The following is a 25126-nucleotide window of genomic DNA, read 5'->3' on the forward strand; positions in this document are numbered from 1 at the left end:
TCTATACTCAGCCATAGAAATAAAGAACTCCTACCATTTGTGACATGGATGGATCTTGAAGGCATTATGATAAATGAAGTAAGTCAAACAGAGATAAATACTATATGATCTTATTTATATGTGGAACCTAGAAGAAAACAGTGACACCAAACTCACTTAAAAACAGATCAGATTTGCAGTTACCAGAGGCAAAGCAAGAGGGAGGGAGCATTGGTTAAAGGTACAAACTTAACAGTTATAAGATAAATAAGTACTAGAGATGTAATGTACAACTTGATGACTATAGTTAGCATTTCTTAATGATATATAAGAAAGTTGTGAAGAGAGTATATCCTAAAAGTTCTTGTCACAAGGAAGAATTTTTTCTTCTTACTGTACCTATATGAGATGGTGGATGTTTACTAAATCTATTGTGGCAATCATTTCACAATAGATGTAAATCATGTAAATAGATGTAAATATAAACCATGTTGTATATCTTAATTATGCAGTAATATATGTCTATTATTTCTCAGTAAAACTGGAAAAAATTTGTATTTATAACAGTAGCTCTATTGTCTGATGAAGAGACACTTTAATTGAATTTAAACTGTCCTGGATTGTGTCTGTGACTTTGGGTCATCCAGTACTTTTATGGAATATCAGTGTCTTATATCTTCTCTCCTGATGTTGGTTGCATCTCTTTCTATAAGATGGGAGGATTTGTACTGTAGGTATATCTGTTCTGTGCTTAGTCACTCAGTCATGTCTGACTCATGCAACCCTGTAGCCTGCCAGTCTCCTCTGTCCATGGGGATTCTCCAGGCAAGAATGCTGGAGTCGGTTGCCATACCCTGTGCCAGGGGATCTAGTTATAGCTAGTGATACTAAGTTTTCCTGATCTGTAACAGCCTGGATTTCATCTTCTGTTCAATCACTAGTCTTTTATGAGGTTGCATTTGCTTTGGGGAACAAACTGCTCCATTCCACGCTATGGAAGGAGGAGGAGGCAGATCCAGTCAAGAACTATTTCTTCCTGCCTGAGTGGAGGATGGCTATTGTTGCCCTCACAGTGAGGCATTTGTTATAACAATATCCCGAGACTTACAACCAATAAAGATTCATCCGAGAACCACGTAACCTTTCCCTCTGGAGAAAACATTAAATTTGCGAAAGTGACTATTTGAACATTAAAAAAAAATACATATATACTAACATACTTCTCTTTGGTCCCCAGTTTCATTTCACTCAGCAAGTTCTCTCTGTTAAAGAACTACTGCCACCAGAGTTACAGCTCTTTTCCCTTTTCCTGTTACCCTCATGGGCTCTTCTGCTATCCTGTCAAATGGCTAGACATTTTGCCAGGTTCCCATACATTTCACCTTTTTTCCTCAGGACCTATTTACTATGTGACTAGAGTTCTCCTGATCTGCCTAGGATGTCTCACTGAAGCATTTCCCTGCCTCCGGCTTTCTCTTTTACTCATTTGGCCTGTTTCCTTTTATTGCCTCTCGTGCACTTTTTTCCTTCCATGGCAGCCTGCTCTATTCTTTCAGGCTGCAGCGTCCTTGTCTTTGCAGTGACTAGTTCCCTGAAGGCCCCCACTCTGCTGTCTCGGGCCCTCTGCCTTCAAATGGGCATGCTCTCTGGTTGATATGCACTCCTGGGACCCCTCCTGATTATCTGCTTGGGCCACTTTTGTTTTTATAGGTTACATCTTTCTTGCTCTCCCATTCCCCACAGTTTCTGCTGAATTTCCTATTTATTTTTTCTCTAAATATCCCTTCTCTTGGGAGGGAAAGAATTGACTTCCAGGCTGAATGCTACCAGGAATCCTATCATCTCTATAAACATATGTAACCAATACTCACGTATAACTTTAAAACATATTTAAGCTCTCTCTCACAAGGTTTGTAAATAGAAAAAATGGTTTAGTTAAATCACAAGGAAGGATACAATCTAATACAGACAGAAAGAGAAATAAATGTATGTTGTGCCAGGTCATAATAAATACTGACAATTCAGACTGATATATGTTCATTCATTCACTGAACATTCATGAATGGGATACTGTATGTGCTAGGTTCTGTGGATTTGAGGCAGTAGAAGACATACTTTCTATCCACAAGAAATAACAGTCTGGGGATTTCCCTGGCAAAATAGTGGTGAAAATTCCATGCTTCCACTGCAGCAGGTGTGGGTTTGATACCTGGTCCAGGAGCTAAGATCCCATCCCATATGCCATGTGGCATGGCCCCCCCCCCCAAAAAAAATATATATATATATATATATATAATAAAAGAGGTAATCGTCTACTTGGAAGCACAAACATAAATACGGGTGATTACAATAGAACAGGATGAATGCCATAATATAGGCACATACAGATAATCTTGAGAACACACATAAGAGAGAGAATAATTATGAGCCAGCCCAGGAAGATGCTGCACTGTGGTGGTGCTCAGTTAGCCGGTCTGAGAATGATAGAAAGACTGCTATTTAGTAGGTCAGCGTCACCTCCTGGTCTGCCAGCTGTGAGAGGCCACTTTCAGCTCAGATAAATACTTTATTGGAATCATTAAACTTGAGCTTCAGGCTCTTGGAGAGCTTTATCAAACTTTTAGAGTGCAGATTATCCAGAGGACAAAGGCATCTTTGAGGTGCTTGAGAATTGTTCTGGAGAGGTCATAGATTGGCTTTTCCCCATGTCTCAGCTACACTTTCCCTTCACAGCATGAGAGCAAAGCAGTAACATCTGTTTCTGTGTGACTATCCTGTGAGTCCATTGAAGGGGACAGGCCGTGGTTTAGTGGAGCATGTGACTTGTAAGGAATTTCATATGGAGAGAATTCTACTGTGTGGTTCTGAAATGAGGGAAGAGAGGAAGTTACTTTTATTACTGTGGCATATGAGGCCCCTCTGTCCTGAATTCCTCTTTCTTTTTCTAATTTGTAACCATTTCCTGACTGACATTCAGGTTGTATGCTTTCTCATAAGTTCCCTGATGCTTACATCGGTTCACAGCTAGGGCTGCGCTAGGCTAGCCTGGAGCCTGGTCCCCACACCTGGGCTTATACTAGATTGATCACATGGTGGGGCCTGGCGCTGTCCTGCCAGGGCAGATGAAACAGTTCAACGCCGTGTTCATCTGGCACAATTACCAGGCATTGAAGGGTTTGTCTGACTTGCTCCACTCATTTTCTTTGTCAGCATAACTGAGATCAAAGTCCAAGCAGGATTCATAAATGATAACCTAGAACTTTGCCCAAACACAGAGGCTACTATCTGGGTAATGTCTTCCATTATGCTTTTCCCATAGGCAGGGAAGGAAAAGGGCAAATTATGCTTAAGTACAGCCTTTATTATGCTGAACCGTTCCCATCCCCCACCACCACATTGTCATATTAATCAATTAGTTCAGGGATTTGAGATTTCCTGACCTAATCACAGGACTTGGGAAAGACTGATTTCTGTTTATATGAAGCTGTGGCTGTGATTACAGACTTGGTACCTGCCTGAGCTCATGTCTGTCATTCTGTACATATTCAGGGTTTGAGAGGGTTCTGGCTTTTCTGGGAGTAAGGATGAATGATCTCTGTGTTGGCAAGCAGAGATAATTTACTTCCAGAATGCATTTTGTTCAAAATAATATTGACAAACAATGTTCAGAATGGCAACATAGTTTATGGAAGTAATTGGATGGGTAATAACTTTGGACTTGCATTCCAGACTTTAAAGAATACGTTGTGGTGTTCTGAGTTTACTTTGGTCATATTATACTCTCTTCAGAAATGAGTATTAGTGCCTTAAAGAAAGAAAGGGAAATATGAATTTGTCGGTATGGCCTCGAGTTAGGGAATAACTAGGAATTCACTACGGAAAAGGCAATGGCACCCCACTCCAGTACTCTTGCCTGGAAAATCCCATGGATGGAGGAGCTTGGTAGGCTGCAGTCCATTGGGCCGCTAGGAGTCGGACACGACTAAGCGACTTCACTTTCACTTTTCACTTTCATGCATTGGAGAAGGAAATGGCAACCCACTCCAGTGTTCTTGCCTGGAGAATCCCAGGGACGGGGGAGCCTTGTGGGCTGCTGTCTCTGGAGTCGCACAGAGTCGGATATGACTGAAGCGACTTAGCAGCAGCAGCAGCAGCAGCAGGAATTCACTAAGAGCAATGATTCTCTTAGAGAATAACATTCAGATAACACAAAAGATTTTTATTTAGTTAGAAAAATTTATATGATTGTTCTCTATATTGGTGTTTTCTTTTAGAGAAAAAGACCAGGAAAGTCAAAGTCAAATGTTACAGCCCTTGGTGAATGCCATTGTATATGCTTAATGTTTTCTTTATCAAGATAATTGTTTTATGATAATAAATGATAATCCCTCAATGGATTTTCAGAAATCACAGCTTGTCCGTGTGACTTCTCATTGTTTTCTGAAAATAGGTATCTATATATTTACCTTTGTATGTGTAGACATATAGCTATTTATATTTACACAGACTGCTATGCACCATTCATGGTGGTGGAGCGCTAAAGTGTAGATTCCTCCCCCACCCCCATTACCTTTATTCAGTTGCCGTGTTATCTGAGTGTGTGCACATCCATCTTCAGGGCTCTCAGCTATGCTGTTTCAAATGTTCTACTTTCTTTCTCAGAAAATGTTGATATGTTTTAGAAATACTGAATATGCCTCCAATCAGAGTAATTCCCATCCCAGGAAGGTGCTTGGAGTAGATAACTCTGGCTAGACCTTCCTGGTGGACTCTTGTTGAACTTGACACTTGACTTCTTTGGGTCTCACCTTCCTAACCTGTAAAATGGTGATAATAATGACTATCGTAAAGGGTCTTTTAGAAAGATTAAAATAAAAGAGATCATGTATAAAGGATGTAATGTTTTGAACTCTGGCTCTGGTGTCAAGCAGATGTGGGTTTGAATCCTGACTCTTCTATGTAAGAGCTGTGTGTGTATGTGTGTGTGTGTGTGTGTGTGTGTTCGGTCGCTCAGTTGTGTCTGACCCTTTGTAACCCCATGAACTGTAGCCTGCCAGGTTCCTCTGTCTATGAGATTTCCCAGGTAAGAATACTAGAGTTGGTTGCCATTTCCTCCTCCAGGGGATCTTCCTGACCCAGGGATCAAAACTGCATTTCCTGCATCTTCTTTTATTGGCAGGAGGACTCTTTACCACTGCGCCACCTGGGAAGCCCAAAAGCCGTGTAACCTTGGGCGATGCATTCAATTTTCTGTGCTTCAGCAATAAATTAGGTAAGGCGTGTAAAGAGCATAGAGCCTGGCACATAGTAAGTACTCAGTAAATACTCACTGTTATTATTAAAGGCTAAAACTATGCAGTTGTTAACTTTTTTATGATGAACCAACAAGAAAACCATGTCTAAGTCTGCTGCTGTGCTGTGCTTAGTCCTGTCTGGCTCTTTGTGACCCCATGGACTGTAGCCTGCAAGGCTCTTCTGTTCATGGAGATTCTCCAGGCAAGAATACCAGAGTGGGTTGCCATGTTCTCCTCTAGGAGATCTTTCCAACCCAGGGATTGAACCCAGGTCTTCTGCACTGCAGGCAGATTCTTTATGATCTGAGCTACCAGGGAAATCCAAGAATTTTGGAATGGGTAGCCTATCCTTCTGCAGGGGATCTTCCTGACCCAGGAATTAAACCGGGTCAAGAACCAGGGTCTGCCACATTGCAAGCAGATTCTTTACCAGCTGAGCTACAAAGGAAGCCCATGGCTAACTCTGAGGGTGAATGATTTCTCTAAACTTACTCTAACAACAGATCTGAAGAGTCTGGTGGCATATCAAATAGCATTTTCATTCATTTATAACATGCCAACTTTGTGAGGGAATGAGTGTATTTGTAGGTTTGAGCTAGAAGTGTGATTACATGTATTTATCTTAAAGACACCTGGAATCATTTAGCTTGTCCATGTTTCGGAACTCTTCTATGATAAATATGAGAATTAATCAGCATTTGTAGGGTTACAACCTCTCTATTACTGTGTTTTGCTGTGTGGATGATTTTAATGACCATTGTTTTAAGAGTAAAACTGAATTTTCTATTTCAGATAAAAAAAATCAGACTTTTGTAGAAGAGATGTATCACATTTATTGATAACTGCAGTCTGCAGAAAACTGTGTCCTTTCCTTTGCCAAATGTTTTTCAGTTTCTCACATACTTTCCCACCTTCCCATAGTTCTGCTTCTGAGCCTCCTAAGGGATTTTCCTTCTTCCAGGATTTCTTTAATTCATTTTGCCTGCCTTCCAGATACACTTAGCTAAAAGCTTAGTGTTTGTTCATTTCACTCTCAGGCCTAATGGTTCCTCATCTTGACCACCCCCCCGCCCAAATTATATTTCCATGACTTCTTTCTGTATGTCCTATCCCACTAGACTGTGCTCTTCTTTCATAAAGCATATATTTTTATATATTACATAATTATGGTCACTTCAAATGAATCACTTCCTCATGTCTATAGGAATGACCTGGTCTCCTAAATGATATTTGATAGATGACTTCAAATTTTGGTGGTGCTGCCTATACTCCTCCCTTTGGCATAAGCTATTAGCGTATCATTTTCTGAAGTAGAATGGATATTCATGAGCCCCTGGAGCTGGCCTAGTCCTAATATCCCACATACTTCATGGCCAAAAAACAAAGCATAAAACAGAAGCAATATTGTAACAAATTCAATAAAAAATTTTAAAAAAATGGTCCACATGAAAAAGATCATTAAATAAAAAGACCGATGGACTTCATCCCTTTCTGATAAAATATTTCTGGGGTAGGACCGGAGATTTTGCATTTCTAACATTGTTTTGAGAATGGATTATATTTGAAAGTACATGATTTCTGAGCACTATCTGATTGTTAAAGTGCTCTGTACCTTCATATCTCTGTGTGGCTTTACATGTATTGTGATTGATCTTGTAGGATTTTCCCAAATCTTGTAATTCTTGTAATTCTCTTCTCAGATTCCCAGGTCAAATGCAACCTCTTCAGTGATCTTTTATGATTGCCTTAGTCAGGGCATGCCCATGGAACAGTTGTTTTACGGTCTGTTCTCTCCAATTTCTTAGCAATTTATTTTCCCTCTTATAGTACTTACCACTGCCAATTCTATATAAAGGGTGCATGTCTTGGCTTTGCTACCAACATATAAACTCTTTGAAGGCCAAGGTTTTGTTGGTACCCTACCCAGATTCCCTTGGAATTCACTTTATTACTTCTGTGTATCCATCCTCCAGTACACTTTGATCCTACCAATGTGAACTTGTAACTTTCTTCAGAGGACCAAACTTGAACTACTAGGGCCATTTCGCTCAGACATGTGGAGAGCTGGAATTGTCTGAAGTTTACATCCTCAGCAGAGTGACCTGCAGTTAAGTGACTGATGGAACAATATGACAGCCCAGCTCCCCTTCCTTGGGTGCTCCACAGCACTCACAAGATTGGGCTGAGGCAGGGGCCTCATTTGAAATCAAACCTGTGTTTGACTTCTTCTTCTTCCCTGTCCTGCTTTTCTTACTCCCTTAGTGGATTTCTCCTGAGAGCACTTTCTTAATAAATCACTTGGAAGGTGTTGTGTAACTGCTTGTTGAATGAATGAGTGCTAGAAAAGATGTAGATTGTCATAGTTAGAAGCATGAACCCTGGAGCCAGACTGCCAGGTTTAAGTCAGAGTTCTACCACTTACTGGCTCTGAGAGCTTGGGCAAGTTATTTGGCCTCTTTGTACTTCAGTTTCTTTATCCATAAAGTGGAATTAAAATGGTACATCAGGTTGTTATGAGGATTAAATAAATGAATGTTTGTAAAGCACTTAGAGTGTTTCCCAGCTTAGAGTAAATGTTAATTAAGTGTTTGTAAAAGACAAATTACGGAGAAGGCAATGGCACCCCACTCCAGTACTCTTGCCTGGAAAATCCCATGGACCGAGGAGCCTGGTAGGCTGCAGTCCATGGGGTTACTAAGAGCCGGACACGACCGAGCGACTTCACTTTCACTTTTCACTTACCTGCATTGGAGAAGGAAATGGCAACCCACTTCAGTGTTCTTGCCTGGAGAATCCCAGGGACAGGGGAGCCTGATAGGCTGCCGTCTATGGGGTCACACAGAGTCGGACACGACTGAAGCAACTTAGCAGCAGCAGCAGCAAAAAAACAAATTAAATAAAGAATATTTTGAAAGAAAGTAAAGAAAACATAAATAAGTGGAAAGACATACTGTGTTCATTGACAGGAAGACAATATTGTTAAGATAACAATACTACCCAAAGTGATCTACAGATTCAATGTTATCCCTATCAAAATCCTATTGGCAATTTTTTTTTTCCAGAAATAGAAAACCCATCCTAAAGTGACTTTGAATATCCATACTAATCTTAAAAAGAACAAATTTGGAGAATTCACACTTCCCAATCTCAAAATTCACTACCAAACTATAGTAATCAAAACAGTGTGGTATTGGCACCAATGGAATAGAATAGAGAGCCAAGAAATAAACCCTCACATATGTGATCAGGTGACAAGTGTGCCAAGACCATTCAACAGAGAAAGGACAATCTTTTCAACAGAAGTTCTGGATATCCACATGCAAAAGCATTAAGTTGGGCCCTTACCTAATGCCTTATAAAATTAACTCAAAATGGATCAAAAAATTAATGTTATGACAGAGTATAAAACTCTTAGAAGAAAACATAGGGGGAAACCTTCATGACTTTGAATTTGACAGCAATACCTTGGTTATGATACCAACAGCATAGGCAACAGAAGAAAAAATAGATAAAATGGATTTCATTGAAATGAAAAACTTATACATCAAAAAGTACTATCAAGTGACAGACAACCTGTAGAACTGGAGAATATATTTGAAAATCATATATCTGATAAAGGATTAATATCCCAAATACATAAAGAACTCCTACAATTCAACCACAGAAAAACAACTGAATTAAAAAAATGGATGAAGGACTTGAATACACATTTCTCTGAAGAAGATAATACAAATCATCAAAAAACAGATGAAAAAATACTCCACATTATTATACATTAGAGAAAAGTAAATCAAACCTGTATATTGTCACCCTGCTTATTTAACTTATATGCAGAGTATGTCATGAGAAACTCTGGGCTGGATGAAGCACAAGCTGGAATCAAGATTGCCAGGAGGAATATCAATAAACTTAGATATGCAGATGACACCACCCTTATGGCAGAAAGTGAAGAGGAACTAAAGACCTTCTTGATGCAAGTGAAAGAGGAGAGTGAAAAATTTGGCTTAAAGCTCAACATTCAGAAAACTAAGATCATGGCATCCGGTCCCATCAATTCATGGCAAATAGATGGGGAAACAGTGGAAACAGTGGCTGACTTTATTTTAGGGGGCTCCAAAATCACTGCAGATGGTGATTGCAGTCATGAAATTAAAAGACACTTACTCCTTGGAAAGAGTTATGACCAACCTAGATAGCATATTCAAAAGCAGAGACATTACTTTGTCAACAGAGGTCTGTCTAGTCAAGGCTATGGTTTTTCCGGTCGTCATGTATGGATGTGAGAGTTGGACTATAAAGAAAGCTGAGCACTGAAGAATTGATGCTTTTGAAATGTGGTCTCAAGAAGACTCTTGAGAGTCCCTTGGACTTCAAGGAGATCCAACCAGTCCATCCTAAAGGAAATCAGTCCTGAATACTCATTAGAAGGACTGATGTTGAAGCTGAAACTCCAATACTTTGGCCACCTGATGTGAAGAACTGACTCATTTGAAAATACCCTGGTGCTGGGAAAGATTGAGGGCAGGAGGAGAAGGGGACGACAGAGGATGAGATGGTTGGATGGCATCATCGTCTCAAAAGACATAAGTCTGAGTAAACTTTGGGAGTTGGTGATGGACAGGGAGGCCTGGTGTGCTGCAGTTCATGGGGTTGCAGAGTCTGACATGACTGAGCAACTGAACTGAACCGAACTGAAATCAAACCCACTATGAAATGCCACTTCATATCCATCAGGATGGCTATTATTAACAAAGAAATAAACAAATAAAATAGAAAATAACAACTTGGTGAACATGTGAAGAAATTGGAACTCTCATGCTAAGTGGTGAAATATAAAATGGTACAGCTACTGAAGAAAACATAGCAGTTTTTTCAAAAAGCCAAACATAGAATTATCATCTGCTCCAATAATCCCTCTCCTAATTATATATCCCAAGGAATTGAAAACACTCAGACAGATATTTGCACACCAATGAGGATAGCAGCATTATTCACAATAACCACAAAGTGGAAACAACCAAGGGTCCATGAACAGATGAAGGTATGAACAAAAGGTTGTATATGATAGATTATTCAGCCATAAAAGGGAATGAAATTGTAATACACGCTACAGCATGAATGAACTTTGGAAACACTATGCTCAATGAAATGTCAGACACCAAAGGGCAAATATTGTATCATTCCACTTATGAGGTACCTAGGATAGGCAAATTCAGAGACAGAAAGTAGAATAGAGGTTAGGAGGGGAAGGGGAGGTGGGGAATAGTGTTTAATGGATATAAAGTTTCTGTTTAGAGTATTAGAAAAAAAACTTTTAGAAATATATAGTGGTGATGTTTATACAACATTGTGCATCTATTTAATGCAGCTGTATACTTAGAAGTGGCTAAAATGGTAAATCTCATGTTCTATCTATTTTACCAGAGTGAAAAAAAAATGCATTAACTCTTGCCTTCCAGTTTGCTGTTCCTGTTCTGTCTCTGGGACTTTGATATCTGTCACACTAATGTTTCTTTCCTTTCTCATGAAAGAAGTCCGTGTAAGTTGTCTATGAGCCTTTAAACAAAGTTTCTGAAGAGCTGTAAAGTTTTAAACATTCAATTAAAAGCAGACAAACAAAAGATCACTGTGGATAAACATGAATAAATAAGGGAATAATTAGATTATTGGAAAATTCTTTAGGTTTAGTCAGAATTTGCAATAACCCCATGAGTGCAGTGAGTCCGGTTTAATTATTGATGCCATAAAGCAGTCCGCGCCTAGAGTTTTTTTCAGCTTTACCGTTTATGATTTTATAAAAGCTATCCATATGGGTCCAGTTGGTTTGGGCTCATAGGCAAATTGGTCTCCAGCCAGATACTCCATCTTCTTATGTATCACACACCTCTCCACAGAGCTGAAATGTTCCCCTGAAGAGAAACTTTAAAAAAGCCCACAAACTCTAATTTAGATTTGGCAATCACTAGGCTGTGGTGTTTGAGTGTTTTAGACTTAGCAATAAATAGTGTTTTAAAACTTCCAATGTCTGTGTCTTAGTTGCTGTGCTTTCTGTATCTACAGTCAAAAGCCCTAGATGTAAGAATAATTAAATCGCACAAGAATAAATTAAATTACTCATTGGTTAAGATGGTCCTTCCCACCCCATAGCCTGGAGGAGGACATGGCAACCCACTCCAGTATTCTTGCCTGGAGAATCTCCATCGACAGAGGAGCCTGGCAGACTTCAGTCCTTGGGGTCAAAGAGTCGGACATGACTGAGCAACTAAGCACAGTGAAGTGAAATGAAAGAAAGGAAGGAGAGAAGGTGCATTTGTGTGTGAGATAGTGTTCCTCAAGAAAACCAGTTTACATTTGACAAGTCTCCATAACGTTTATTCTGACCTATTTTTGCCTTTGCCTCTCATTCATTTGAGCGGTGCAGTGTTGAGGGATCTGGGGGACAGAGGACTGACTCATTCAAACATACGACATTTTACATCAAATTTCTTTAAAAAGAATATGATGGGGGTAAAAGAACAAATTCCATATAGCAGCTTTCCAAACTTCAGCCAGTCTCACATTTATTTCACACAAAACTCCTTTAATTCCTTTCTGGAACAAGATAAGGTATGAAAGAGACAGAACAATAATCTGTCAAATTGTTTAATACAAAACATTTTAGGCCTTGGACATGTCATATTATATTTGCTACTTAGATTCACACCACCTTTTCTACTGTTGTTGGTCTAGGGTTCTTAGGTGAAAGGGCAGTTTGGTATAAATTACACTGTTAAAAACATGTTGATGTTACTGGTGGATCTGTTCTTGTAGTGTGTGAATATAATATATCTGCCCATCCCTTGTATATGGAGTCAACAGTGGCAAGACATGAGTGGTAGGTATAGCTAGACTGACCATGTGAACACTTAGTCAATACCCACTGGCTAAAATGTGAGCATTTGGAGAGGGTACACGCACACACACACACACACAGGCTGTGTGTATTTATGTATACATTTCCCCCACTTTTTGGGTGGAGGACCTTACAAACAATGACATGGCCACTGAACAGAGAGACAGGAAAAAGAATGGCCACATGGGAAAGGGCAGCATCTAAGTATAAGTTGTAAAACTGGTTTCTTAGGTTTTCTTGGTCTTTTCACAGGAGGCAGAGAATCATTCTCACAAAGAGTTAACAGTATCAGAGCATCCTCCCTTCTGGCAGGCACAGAACTCCTGGAAAGTCTCTTAGGAGTGATATATCTTAAGTTAAGTGGAAATCCTATACCCCAAGGATCTTAGATTCCTGATTAGAGATTATACTGAGAGAGACAAATTAGTTATTTCCACCCAGCTCTCCAAAGCTCACTTTGTATTGACAATTCGAAGTAAACCTTATATTTATTCACCTTCATTGAAGAGCTTGCACAGTGGAAGTTTGTTGATGTGCAGTGAAATCCCTAGTGGGAAATTACTAGAACTCACAAGATGAGGAATATTTGTTTTCAAATGGAGTTTTAAATTGACCTTGATAGTTTTCAATGTTTCTTAATTAGTGTTTGCAAATCTGCTGATTTTACGAAAAATCTGTTTCTTGCTGTATTAGAGTATAGCATCACAACAAAATTAGCATTCCATATGTTGTTTTGTTAAACATACTTGGTGACTTTCTTTAAAATCCCTTGGGAAATGTTTTGAAATTTGTTGAAACAAACATGCAACACTTGAAATTAAATGGTGATTATCACCACATTGTCCTTTCTTTAAAGCATTGCCACTATTTGGACTCAGTGAGGAATGCTATCATTGAACACATTTTCTGCAGAAATTACTCTCAAATGGGTAAGACCTAGTTACAAGCCTTTTTGCCTAAGTAAGTGTAGCTTGCTACAGAATTCTAGTAATGCCATGACACCATGATGAAGCACATTTATTTTGCCAAAGGCTGGAGTGGCAAAAAGCATCTATAAAAGCCTTTATGAGGGTATTCTCTTCTCTAAATGCAAAGAGAAAGTTCAGTTCCCTTTTCCTAAAATCTTCTTCAGAACATCTGAGTAGAAACAGAAGAATATATTTCATCTGATATTAGAGAACTGAATTTCCTCTCATTGATAGTACTAATCATTAACAGTTACTCATTTATTGAAAGTGAGATGTGGAAAGAGTTGTCGTGTGTCTGTCTTCACTTTAGGCTTACTGTTCAGTCAACTTAGATTTGGTAGTGAACAGTGAACATCTACTATATGCCAGTAATTGTGCAAGGAGCTAAAGTTACTGACAGAAATAAGACACGATGGCATGAAAGGTTCTGCTCTGTGAACATCATAGCTTAGCTGAGGAGATAACGGTTACCACACTATAGTTGGGGGGAGGGGTTCAGGGAAGAGTTCAAAGAGGAATAGGTGCTTAAACTTAAAAGGTGAATGTAAGGTTATCAGGTTGGAAAAGCAGGAAAGAACATTCCAGGATGAGCGACTGACCCATATAAGGCACTGAGGTTTAAAGGCTGCAGGATGTCAGTGTGATGGTAATTCATTCTGTGTGGCTAGGCAGGGTGCTTAGGATGGGCGCTGAGGAAAATGTATTTGGTAAAGTAGATGGATGTTTTCTGCCCTGCTGAGGACCTTGAACTTCATCTTGTAGGATACAGAAGGCTAAAAAAATTTCAAGAAGGGACAGAAATTAAGCAGTGTTGTGTGAGCAGAATGTGAGGACACTGAAGACACCAGTATTAGTTAAGCTATTTTTAATCTCAACTTTTATTATTTTTTAATTTCTTATTTGTTGGCCATATGGCATATGGGATCTTAGTTCCTTGACCAGGGATCAAACCTGTGCCCCCTGCATTAGAAGTGCAGAGTCATAACCATTGGACTGCCAGGGAAGTCCCAAGGAGCTATTTTAACAGTCTTGAAAAGGATCCTGAAATCTGTGTCTCTTGCATCTCCTGCATTGGCAGGCAGATTCTTTACCAACTATGCCACCTGGGAAGCAGAATCATAACAGTGGGAATTAACAGGCTGTCCTTTTTAGGTCTGAGAGAGACTTAGGAAGAAGAACCAATTTAACTGTAAAGAATGAAGGCCGAGAGAGTCCCAGTGAATCCCAAAGTCTGTGGTGTGCTAATTGAATGGGTAGTAGCATCATTTGTTGTTAGGGAACATAGTAGAGATTTGAGAGAAAGTAAATGAGGTCTGGCTTGGACACGATGAATTGAAGGTTATAGTGGATTGTATTGGAAGTGTGTTTTTTCCTTGGTTCTGATAGATAAACCAAGCATTTCCTCCCCTTTTCTTGATGGGTTAAGGCTTTTATTGGATTGGCCAAAACTTTCTTTCGAGTTTTCTAATATTACAGAAAAGCCCAAAAGAAATTTTTGGCCAACCCAATACTTTCTATGAGAGATGGGTCCAGGAAAGTGGGTGGGATTTAATGCTTGCCGCCACTTGCATTATCCACATGGCACTGAAGGAGCTCTTGTCCTTATCTGTGGCTTCCATCCTGTGCTCACATAAAGATTTGTTAAAATTTTAGCTGTTTTCTTCCTAACTGCTGTCACTCACCTCATCTTCCTCTGCTTTGCCAAAGGAAAAATAGTTTCTTTGACTCATTTCTCCTCAGAAGGGCTTTTCAATTCTTTGGAAATTGGTTCTGGTTGTCTTGATACTTCAGCTCTAAGATGTGCTCAAGAAAAATCATTGTAAACTTTTTTGGCTTTTTCTCCTTATGAGGGTAAGGACCTCTTGTGCTTTTTTATATCCTAAGTGGAATCATGAAATCAATTCTGACAACTAAAACATTGAAAATTATTTTAGAACATGAAAAACAGAGTTGTGGACAGCTGCTGGCAGGTAATTAGATCAAATAAAAAGTAGTCTTTCTACGACGCTAAAGAGATAAACTTGGTGGTATCAGTACTCAAAAATTCATAATAGAAATCTGGCTACACTTAATAGGCTTTTCTCAATTATTCCTCAGATCAGGACTATTTCCATTAAGCTGTAGTTACCTACTGTTTCTCATACCTATAATACCTTGAAGACACCTTGCAACTAAGGGTAAATAAAGCAAAATGCAAAACAAAACAAAACTGTGGTGTGTTCCTAAACCATTAATAATTTAACGTGGACTCATTGGTTTGGAAACTCGTATTATGACAATTCAAAACCAATTTGAGCCAACAGAAAAGTAGAAGAGGTAGTTTGACACATACATGTTTTTCTCTGCAAATTAGATTGGAAGGGGGATATGGTCAGCAAATTTTTTCTGTAAAGAGTCAGCCAGATTATAAATATTTTAGGCTTTGCAGGCAGTACGGTCTCTATTTCAGTTATTCTGTTGCAAATTAACTTTGCTGTAGTAGAACGTAGCATCTATAGACAGTAAAAATGAATGGATATGATGGATTCCAATAAAATTTTCTTAACAAAAGCAGGCAGTAGCTGGATTTGATGTAAGGACTGCAGTTTGTTGGCCACTGACCTAGAGAATTGATACAGATAATAGGGTGTACCACATTTCCACTCTGGCAATGGCAGTCAATCTATATCACAGATTTTTACAAAGAAACTCATTGAACCCAAGGCTAATCTATGTAATGAATCAGAATATTTGCCTATGAGACATAGATCCTATTCTTTGCTATGAATGACACTTAAAAGCAGTAACAAATGTCTACTGCATGGTCACTCCTTTATGAAACAAGCCAAGGAATCAATTATTACATAAGTAGGGTGAGTGGTTAAGTAGTGTAAGTGTATACACAGTATGTATATATAAATATGCCACTTTAAAAATATGTATGGTAGGAGAAGGGATCATACTTGAAATTGTTTTATATGAGAATTCATTTCAATTTATTTCATTTACTCATCTTAAGTTATGAATCAAAATCTCAGTATCTTTTCTTGTTAGAGTTATGTCCTTTTCCTTAGACTACCAGTTGGCATCTTGAGAATGAAGATAATTGCATGATGTGAAAAAGGCTTAATATTTCTAAGCCCTGGGCTCCTATAGGATGGCCTCCTATAGGAGGGACTGGGGCTAACTTTCTGTACCCAAGGATCGATTGACTCAGATATCCCTAAAGGTTAATTTTCCTTTCTGCTAGTGAACCAGACACTCCAAGAGACATATTTATTAATTCAGACAAGACTTTTCATCTACTGACAAGGAAGATAATTTTCCAACTTCCAAAAGGCCCAATTTTATTCTGGTCTAGATAAAAAGCACTTGCTGACTGTGTTCTCTTAGAAGTTAAGCCATGCCTAATTTCCTGTTCCCTAGGAAGAATGGTGACCCAGAATGGATGACCAAGCCCTTCAACTAGAAAAAACTGGATTTTGCAGAAGTAGAATGAACACTGGATATATGTTGTAGATGTAAGCAGGGAATATTTTCAGGGCTGCTTTGAAAGCGGTTGAAGAACAGTCATAGTTCATTGTTATCATCTTCCCACATCCCCTTTTAGCAGTATTCTCCCAAATCTTTATTTTAGTCATCCACTCTTAAAATTCTAATACACAGTTCTTGTCCCTCAGATCTTTTTTATCCAGACACTTTCAATACCTAGTCTCTGCTCATAGTCACATTGGGCGGAATCTGTTAGTGAATTAGTTCACAAAACACATTGATGACTCAAAGTGACTAAATTGTGATGTTGTTTAGGTGGATGCTGCAATGTAAAAAGGGAATGTGGTTTTGATTAAAGGAATAAAGGTCTAATGGTGGAAAAGTTTTTATTGGGGCATAGGCCATCACCATCATATCTTATATTGGTTCATATCTTATGTTGGTTCATTTTTTCTTTCATTCAGCAGATCTTTATTGAACATCTGTTATATTTGAGGCACTCTTTGAGTCCTGTACTGGCTTTGCTTTAGGTGGAAGCTGAGGTGACTTGCCCTAGTCTTTGCGAGGATCATCACACCCCTGCTCTGCTCAGATCCTCCCCCACTGCAATCAGCAGAGTTTCCAAGGTTGAACATGAACTCCCCCAGGTTACTTCTCTCATCTTATTTCATGCCTCTGTCCAGCATCTGCTCCAGCCCCATTGACCTGCTTGATGTTCTTCAAGCCAACTAAGCAAGCTCATGTTTAGGAATCTTGCGTTTGCTGTTCTTTCTGTTTAGAATGCTCTTTCTGGAGATATCCATGGGGCTTATTCCCTTATTTTATTCAGGACTCTGCTTAAATGTCACCTCAACAGAAAGGCTTTATTTGATGTGGTGTTACTCCTTAATTCTCTGTTCCCTTTTCTTGCTTCATTATTTTCATAGCACTCATCATCAGCTGGCATTATACATATTTATACTGAGTGTGGCTTTTCTCTTTGCTAGCATATAAATGTAAACTCCATAAAGTCAGGCATTTTATTTTGTTCCCTGTATTATTAGCACCTAAAAGAGCCTGGGGATAATATATATTCGATCAATTTTTAGATTGTTCAATGACTCTGCTTCCCTTGGATCATTTACAATCCAGTCTTCTTAATCTTCAGTTTGTATCTTTTGTCCAAATAAACAAGGAATAGCATTACTATACCATAAGTTATCTGTTCAGGGAATTTAATCATAAGAAGTCTCTGTTACTTACCGAAGACACAACTAATATTAGATCCGTGAAGTTCCTTTCCTGGAGCCCTGTTTTTAAGATATTTGGCCATTGTGACTTTGGTTCAGCTCTGTTGTTATTTTTACATGGTGCTAATGTGTTCCTGACATATTTCAGAGACCAGGCTTGTCATTTACTTTGAGGGGTCCCATGAATTTCTCTCTTACACTTTTGAAATGAAATTTCAGAATCGAATCAAATTTATTGTTTCAATCAAACTGGATTTGATTTACAGATGTCTGATCCCTTAAAAACAGATCTAAAAAAAGAAAGCTTCCATCAACTTCAGTTCCTGTTTTCTTGTCTCCTCCAAACAAGAACTAAGGACTTTCTACAAGACATTTTCCATAAGACTTTATTGTGTTAAAAACATCGGTGCATGTTAAACTTAGCACGTTGTACTTGCCTGTGTTTCAAGGTTTGTTTCATCAGGGAAGTAGTATAATCCACAAGTAAGTTGTGTATGCCTTTCAGAATGTGATTATTGCTCATAAAAATGGTTTTAATTGAAAATTTTATGTCATGGATAGCCTATAGCAATCTTAGATGCACATACCTATATTTATGTGTCTATAATTTATTTTTTAAGATTCCCTATACAACACTATTTTGAAATTACTAAAGGGGTTTTCTTTCTTTTTTTGTTATTCATCTGGGTAACTTAAAAAAATATTGCTGTTATATTCAACTATTGGCATGGTTGCAGGCAACTAAAAGCTTAAGAAAATTATTCCCCATCTGTCCCCCCCAAAAGCCACATCTTAAAAGGTCACAAAAGGAAACACACAATTCAAATAATCTCCATGCTGTATCTGAGATTAACTTGGACACAGATGTTTTAACTTACAGTTTGATCTGGCGTAATATATACATTTAACAAAATCCTGTTTTGTATTGCTTCTATAAACACTGAAGTCTGATAAAAGTGTATTGATTTTTCTGCTATTTAAGAGCTTTTGAACCAGTGCTTAAAGCAAGTTGTCTCCAAGGCCTAAATTAACTCTTTCAGCTTTTGACGATGGTTTCCGTGTAGGGGTATGTGTGTATACATGCAAGTATGTGTTTGTTTATGCTTGAAATGGATTAGAATGGCAAACCGTTTTGTGGTCTGCAATATTTTACTTGCTGGGGATAATCATTAGACTTTGTTCTTGATTTCTTTCTTAGAAGATGAAATGATTCAACACTGTTCATTACTGCTCATTTCCTAACCACACTGTAATCATTACAGGCCTAGATATTATCTGAACAGTTACTGAAAATATTAATGCAACATGAATAGGGTTTTCCTCTCTCACTCTGAGCATTTAAATATGGATATCATACTTCCTCCTCTTAGTCCTTCTGCCTTTTGTCCAACTGATCTTAATATGAGAACCTTGAAGGAAGCAACTCAGGGAACATGAATCCAGTTTATCTGTCTTGCTTTCAAAGTTATTGTTGCACTGTCTTCCTTCTTGGCCAACATTCTAATACAGTAAAGCCTTCCTGCATATGAGTGAGTTCCATTCTGAGAGCAAGTTCGTAAGTCCAGTTTATTCCTAAATCCAACAAAGTTAGCCTAGGTACCCAACTTTTACAGAAAACTCCAGACGCATGAAGTGACTTACATGATTGGACATACAACGCATGCTCACATCTTTGACAGTTCTCAACTTGAAGGTTCCTACGTAGCAGATTTACTGTATATCACAAGGTAGCTTCTCACCCTTGAGCAGTAGCGTGGAAGCCACCACAACTGCAAGTAGGCTTCTCCAGATTATGCATCTTCAAATTAGAATTGTGATAACTCCTGGGGAAAAAGATATCCCCAAATTGAAAATATTAAAAGAAATATAAAATTCAGCAGCAATACAACCTTTTGAAGGTACAGAGACTTTTGCTAAGAGGAATCTCTTAGGATAGTTTCAAAAGATAGGTTTTGAACTAGATAAGACACTTTCTCATATGAGGGCCTATTGGACTTTGTCATTTACCAAAAGTCTTCACACAAATGATTTCATCTGAGCCTGAATATAACCTTCTGAAGTAGATGTTTTAGAGATTCCCACATCGCAAATGATGATGACGCAGTCTCTGAGAGCGGCTACGTGGTGAGGCAGGACCTTAAAATCTGCATTTATTCTTTTTCACTAGGCAGAAAGCTCACATCTCTCTGGATATAATGGACAAACAAGCATTTAATTTAGTGGAAAGTTAATGAAATGACTATTTTGTGATGTTGGACCACATTTCTTCATTTTTAAATTAGTCATCTGGGTACAAAGTAAGCATACAGGTAATAAGACTACTTATCTATCAGTAAATAATATTTATCTTATCAGTCTTATACACACATACACACATGCACAAATACCTCTAGACCAGGGGCAAAAGCAAATGCAAAACCCCAAACTAGAAATCTATAAAGTTTCTTAGAAAGTATTCTCTCTACCTTAAAAATCTCTTGGGACTTCCTGGTGGGCCAGTGGCTAAGACTCTGTGCTCCTAATGCAGGGGGCTCAGGTTCCATGCCTGGTCAGGGAACTAGATCCTAAATTCCACAACTAAAGGTCCTGCATATAGCAACTAAAGACCTGACACAGCCAAGTAAATAAATAAATATTAAAAAGAAAAGGATTACAAAAGTGTTTTATATACATATATTGAGATTTTCTTTCGTTTACATTTTCTAAAATGAAAGTGTCTTCGTTTGGCAGAAAACTCTTAAATTCCTCAGTGAGGGAATTCTATCAGCAACAGTAGAAGGGAAGATAGTAGTCTAATTCTGAAGGATGTGGGTTTAAATCCTGGCTCTGTGACTTACTAGCTGTGTGATCTTGAGTAAGTTAACTTTTCTCTATGATCCTTAGTTCTTATCTGCACAACATAAATAATAGCAACTATTTTGAAGGATGTTTAAAAGATTGAAGGGAATATACGTATTGGCCAAGATGATTTTAAAAAATCGAGTGTTTAATGTATGGAAGGAATAGGACTTTGGATCCTGAAAATCATCGTGGAACATTTATAGTACCAGGGACATGTAACTCCATTACCTGAAATGCCAAGTAAGGGAGATGACACATAGAGGGCAGGAAGTTTACACTGAAAGGAGCTGCAGAATCCTAAAGTGAAAGTGAAAGTGAAGTCGCTCAGTCATGTCTGACTCTATGTGACCCCATGGACTAACCTACTAGGCTCCTCCATCCATGGGATTTTCCAGGCAAGAATACTGGAGTCGGTTGCCATTTCCTTCTCCAGAGGATCTTCCCGACTCAGGGATCGGACCCAGGTCTCCTGCATTGTAGGCAGATGCTTTACCATCTGAGCCACCAGGAAGTCAATAGAATCCTAAAGGGATACCTATCCCTCATTTTCCTCCAGTGGTTGAAGAACCTTTGGCAAAGTCACCATTCGCCTGATCAGTTACGTGTGAAAAATCAGCCTTTGGCTCAATATCTCTTCCCATGTGTCTTTGACTTACACTTGTTCATTTTACCCACTAAACTTGCTTTTATTATCTCTGGCTCCTTAGAGCCAGCACATCTCTGCAGGAATGAGCTGGATCTGATTTGGATTCTCACATCTCTGACAGAACTGTCAGCTTCATTTCCATCACAAAATCTTGGTTGCCTGTAAGGGTGTCAGAACTTGATGTTTCCCATTCTGGGTTGAATTGGCACAGCTGGGGCAGGGAAGAATCTTCCTTACACTTTTGAACTGAGCAACTTGGACTGACAGGTCACTGAGAAGATACAAATGTGGGTTTGAATCTCTTGTAAGACCTCAATTATCTGAATGTGAAAGGATCATTGAAAAGTAAACCTTGAATTAATTCATTGATAGTTTAGAGTTATATTATTAAAAACAATCAGACCATCTGATCCTTTTGACCTGTGATCTATTCCGAACAGAAAGTGGCATTAAAAAGTTTTTCACTTCGCTTTTAATCTTAGTAAACTTTTAATCACAACCTAAATGATAAGGTTAATATTGTTTTTCATTGAATTATTTGGAAAAATTAATAGGCAGAAATGTATGTAGTTATTCTCCAACTGAAATGTGAAGTATGATATCCAGAGTTGATGACATGTAGCTTGCTCTCATAAAGATGAAAGCTTCATCACTACACTGTTACCAAACCTGGCTTGTATAGTAAGGAAAGTGTAGGTCTTAAGAGAAATGGCTCCACTGGAATACAGTAAGTCTTCTACATACAAATATCCAAGTTGCAATTGCAAACTTTCAAAGATGCGAATGTACATGCCATCAACATCATATTTGAGTGAAATTGCAGCTTGCTCTCCATCTCCAGTTGTTGATGATCCTTCAGCTGTATCATTTCCCACCTCGTCTTCCTCCAGTCAGTAACTCTTCTTGCCTCTTCACTCAATTCCAGCCCCTGTATGCCAGCTGTTGTACTGTACTACTGTACTTTTCAAGGTACTATATTGTAAGGTTAATTAAAAAAATTTTTGTTTGTGTGTTCTTTATGTATTATTTGTGTGTAAACTATTATAAACCTGTTATAGTATAGTACTATATAGCTGATTGTGTTATTTGGATACCTCGGCTAACTTTGAGACTTATAAACAAATTGGACTTGAACCCACTCTCAGAGTAGAGCTCATTTGTATGTAGGGGGCTTACTATAGTGGCTCAGTGGTAATTATATTACATTTCATAAAATAAGAATTTTCCTAGTTACCCAGAGTTGCTACTGCTTTTATTTGTAAGACTGATTCATTGCAAACATTTTTGGTGGACATAGTGTATTTAGTTCACTGTTTTTTAAGTGGAACATATGAAAGATAGTTTTTTTCTGAAAAACACGGGGTTAAGAAGATTGATACTTATTTTTTCATCTATTTATTCAACAAATATTTTCTGTGACAGTTCTTGTATAAATTTAGGCTTTAGGAAAAAAGATGTAACCATGTGAATAATGGGGCAAAAGATTTCTAAGCAGAGAGAACAGCATGAGTGAAGCCCTTGGGTGGGAAAGACCTTGGCAAGTTTGCAAAATGATTGGAACTTAGTGAAGGACGGGGAGAATGAAACAAGAGACTGAAAGTGATAAAGTAATAAACATGAGGGGCTCTTAATGTGCGTGTAGCTATTGTCCTTAATTTGATGTCACGAGCCTGCTGTACATTTTGTGATGTGTGTGATGTCTTTATTTTGTGATGTTCTGACGTCATTTCCTTGTCTTTCTTCAATTGTTGTTCCTTCTTTGACTTGGCAGCAGTTATTGCTCTGATTCTGTAACTTGATCTTCTTTTCTTTCTAATATGCTTTCTGTTGGTTGAAGAATCAGATAACCAGACTAATTAGAATTATGTTGAATTTAAGGGTAAAAAAACAAACAAACTATGAATTTGGAGTATAAACTGTCTCCTCTGGGCAAACTCTATACATTTTTATACACAGACCCATTTCCTTCTGGACCTCAGTTTCCTCCTGTATAAAAGCTGGCTAGTGACCAAAACATCACATCAGTGCCCTTTTAGTCAGTAATTTGATTTACAGTGGTTTTCTAAATGATCTTTAAAAATTAATTACATTTGTTGTGCTTTCCATAGTTAAGCATGCCACGTCTTAACTATCTTGAAGTGTTAACTATGTCTTTAAATAATTGTACTCTCAATGCATTAATATTTACTAAAAGAAACTAAAAAAGTGTTGAGGATCCTTGTCTAAAAGAGGATCAATATTTAATTATAAATCATCTATTACATTTTTCTTCTGCTGAGTATAAAATACATTGTATGAAAATGTGAATTCAAGTGAAAATTACATTTTTGAGCTCCATGCCTAATGATTTCTGCATTTTCTAAATGCATGTATGTATTTTTCTATTCCAAAAATCTGTACTCTAAACTTGCTGCACACAGGAGTGTCCAGTTGTACATGGACACACAGCTATTAACTGAGGGGAGAAGCTGTTTCTTCTATTCTGATATCAACTGCTGCACGTGCCACAGTACTTTGGGCAAATCAGATGATCAGAAAGATGTTTATTGAATGAATGCGTAAGTGAATAAAATCCACTGGCTTGAATCTGGATTTGAGCCTTTGCTAACCGCCCCAGAAGTCATCATCTAGCTGCTTTTCTGTCTTCAGAAAAGCTGTTGTCAGGCCCATTTCTTAAAAATAAAGTGTGAATTTGTGGTACTCTAGAATGCTCTGGGATTATATAGGAATGTGTAAGATGGTCTTCAACTGTCTTAGGAGAAAAGAGTTAGTAAGCAACACTCAGGTAGAAATAAAATAGTCAGACGGTGGTCAACCTCAGCAAGGTATTTGCAAAACAGCCATCAAGTGACATTCTTTCTTATTTGGGGATTAGAAGTTGTCCACTTACCTCCAAACCTCCCTCCTGGCTAATTGCAGGGGAGAGATGAGTGGAAGGCCAGGTGCTGGACAAGTGCTGACAGCTGTCCTGAATGTGGCATCTTATTTCCTGCAGGCCCAGGTCTGCTTAGCATTACACAGTACTTAGCTTTGGTTAGGATGTGGTCAGTGTTTGTTACAAGGTGTATGAGAAATTGGCTTTTCAGGAGGAAAGCTTCCGAAAATTTACACTGTGTGTGTAAATTTTAGTTTAGAAGATTGCCTCTAAAAATTCAGGTGTGTGTCAGGGGTACAGAAAATTTATTGGTTGGACAGCAGCAAAAATATTTCTTTTGTCAACCCAAGGGAAAAATCCATAAGGTTTATAGTCTATATTTGAAAATAAGTAAATTCATTCCTAGAAATATTTGGAGATCTCTGGCTCTCAGATGGTTTGGGGTCCATTCATCCATCAGTGGTCAGATGATTCTGAAGAGTTTTGTAGGGGTCAGTGAAGGGAAGATGAGGATTTGGGGTGAAGGGCTTGTAAGGATCACAGATACATTTGTGTTACTACAATCCTTGAAGATCACAAGGAAGTAGTGGAAATTATTTATTGAATGAATCTGTGCTTAAACTTAATGGGGATTATCTTTAAAGAGTAGCAGTGGAAAAAAGGCATCTGGGAAAAAAAAACCTTAACACTTCTGGAAGAAATTTATGATTTTATTCTCATTATATTACTGTAGTGTTTAAACTATTAACTCTTTCTTAAGAATATTGATGATGTGTGAGGTCCCTAACGGCTTTAGATTTCAGTGATGCTGTGATTAATGAAGAACAAAGGGTATGTCTGAGAAAGACCTGGCATGTCCCCTTATTTCTAAATCAAAGGTGTCATTAGCAGCATCCGTTGTGGCATCAGACTTCTGTGAAACAAGAGGAGA

The 25126-nt window shown here is 38.3% G+C and overlaps 1 protein-coding gene across 24 annotated transcripts in view; it reads left to right on the forward strand.

Moving 5' to 3' along the window:
- SUGCT (succinyl-CoA:glutarate-CoA transferase) overlaps nt 1-25126 on the forward strand; it is a 784651-nt gene that overhangs the window by 414761 nt on the left and 344764 nt on the right. For 2 of the 24 annotated variants that reach the window (XM_086396002.1, XM_086396005.1), the window contains one exon: nt 5159-8165. The exons of 21 other annotated variants lie outside the window; for them this stretch is intronic. In XM_086396002.1, the coding sequence (XP_086252128.1) occupies nt 5159-5206 (48 nt within the window). In that variant the 3' untranslated portion in view covers nt 5207-8165. Of the gene's footprint in view, nt 1-5158; nt 8166-25126 lie in introns of those variants that run through there. One more of the 24 variants, XR_015162295.1, reaches the window with a different exon arrangement.

Source organism: Bos grunniens, chromosome 4 (assembly GCF_055505025.1).
Source record: "Bos grunniens cultivar Pamir isolate PY7600 chromosome 4, Bosgru_T2T1.0, whole genome shotgun sequence".
NCBI classification, from domain to species: Eukaryota; Metazoa; Chordata; class Mammalia; order Artiodactyla; family Bovidae; genus Bos; species Bos grunniens.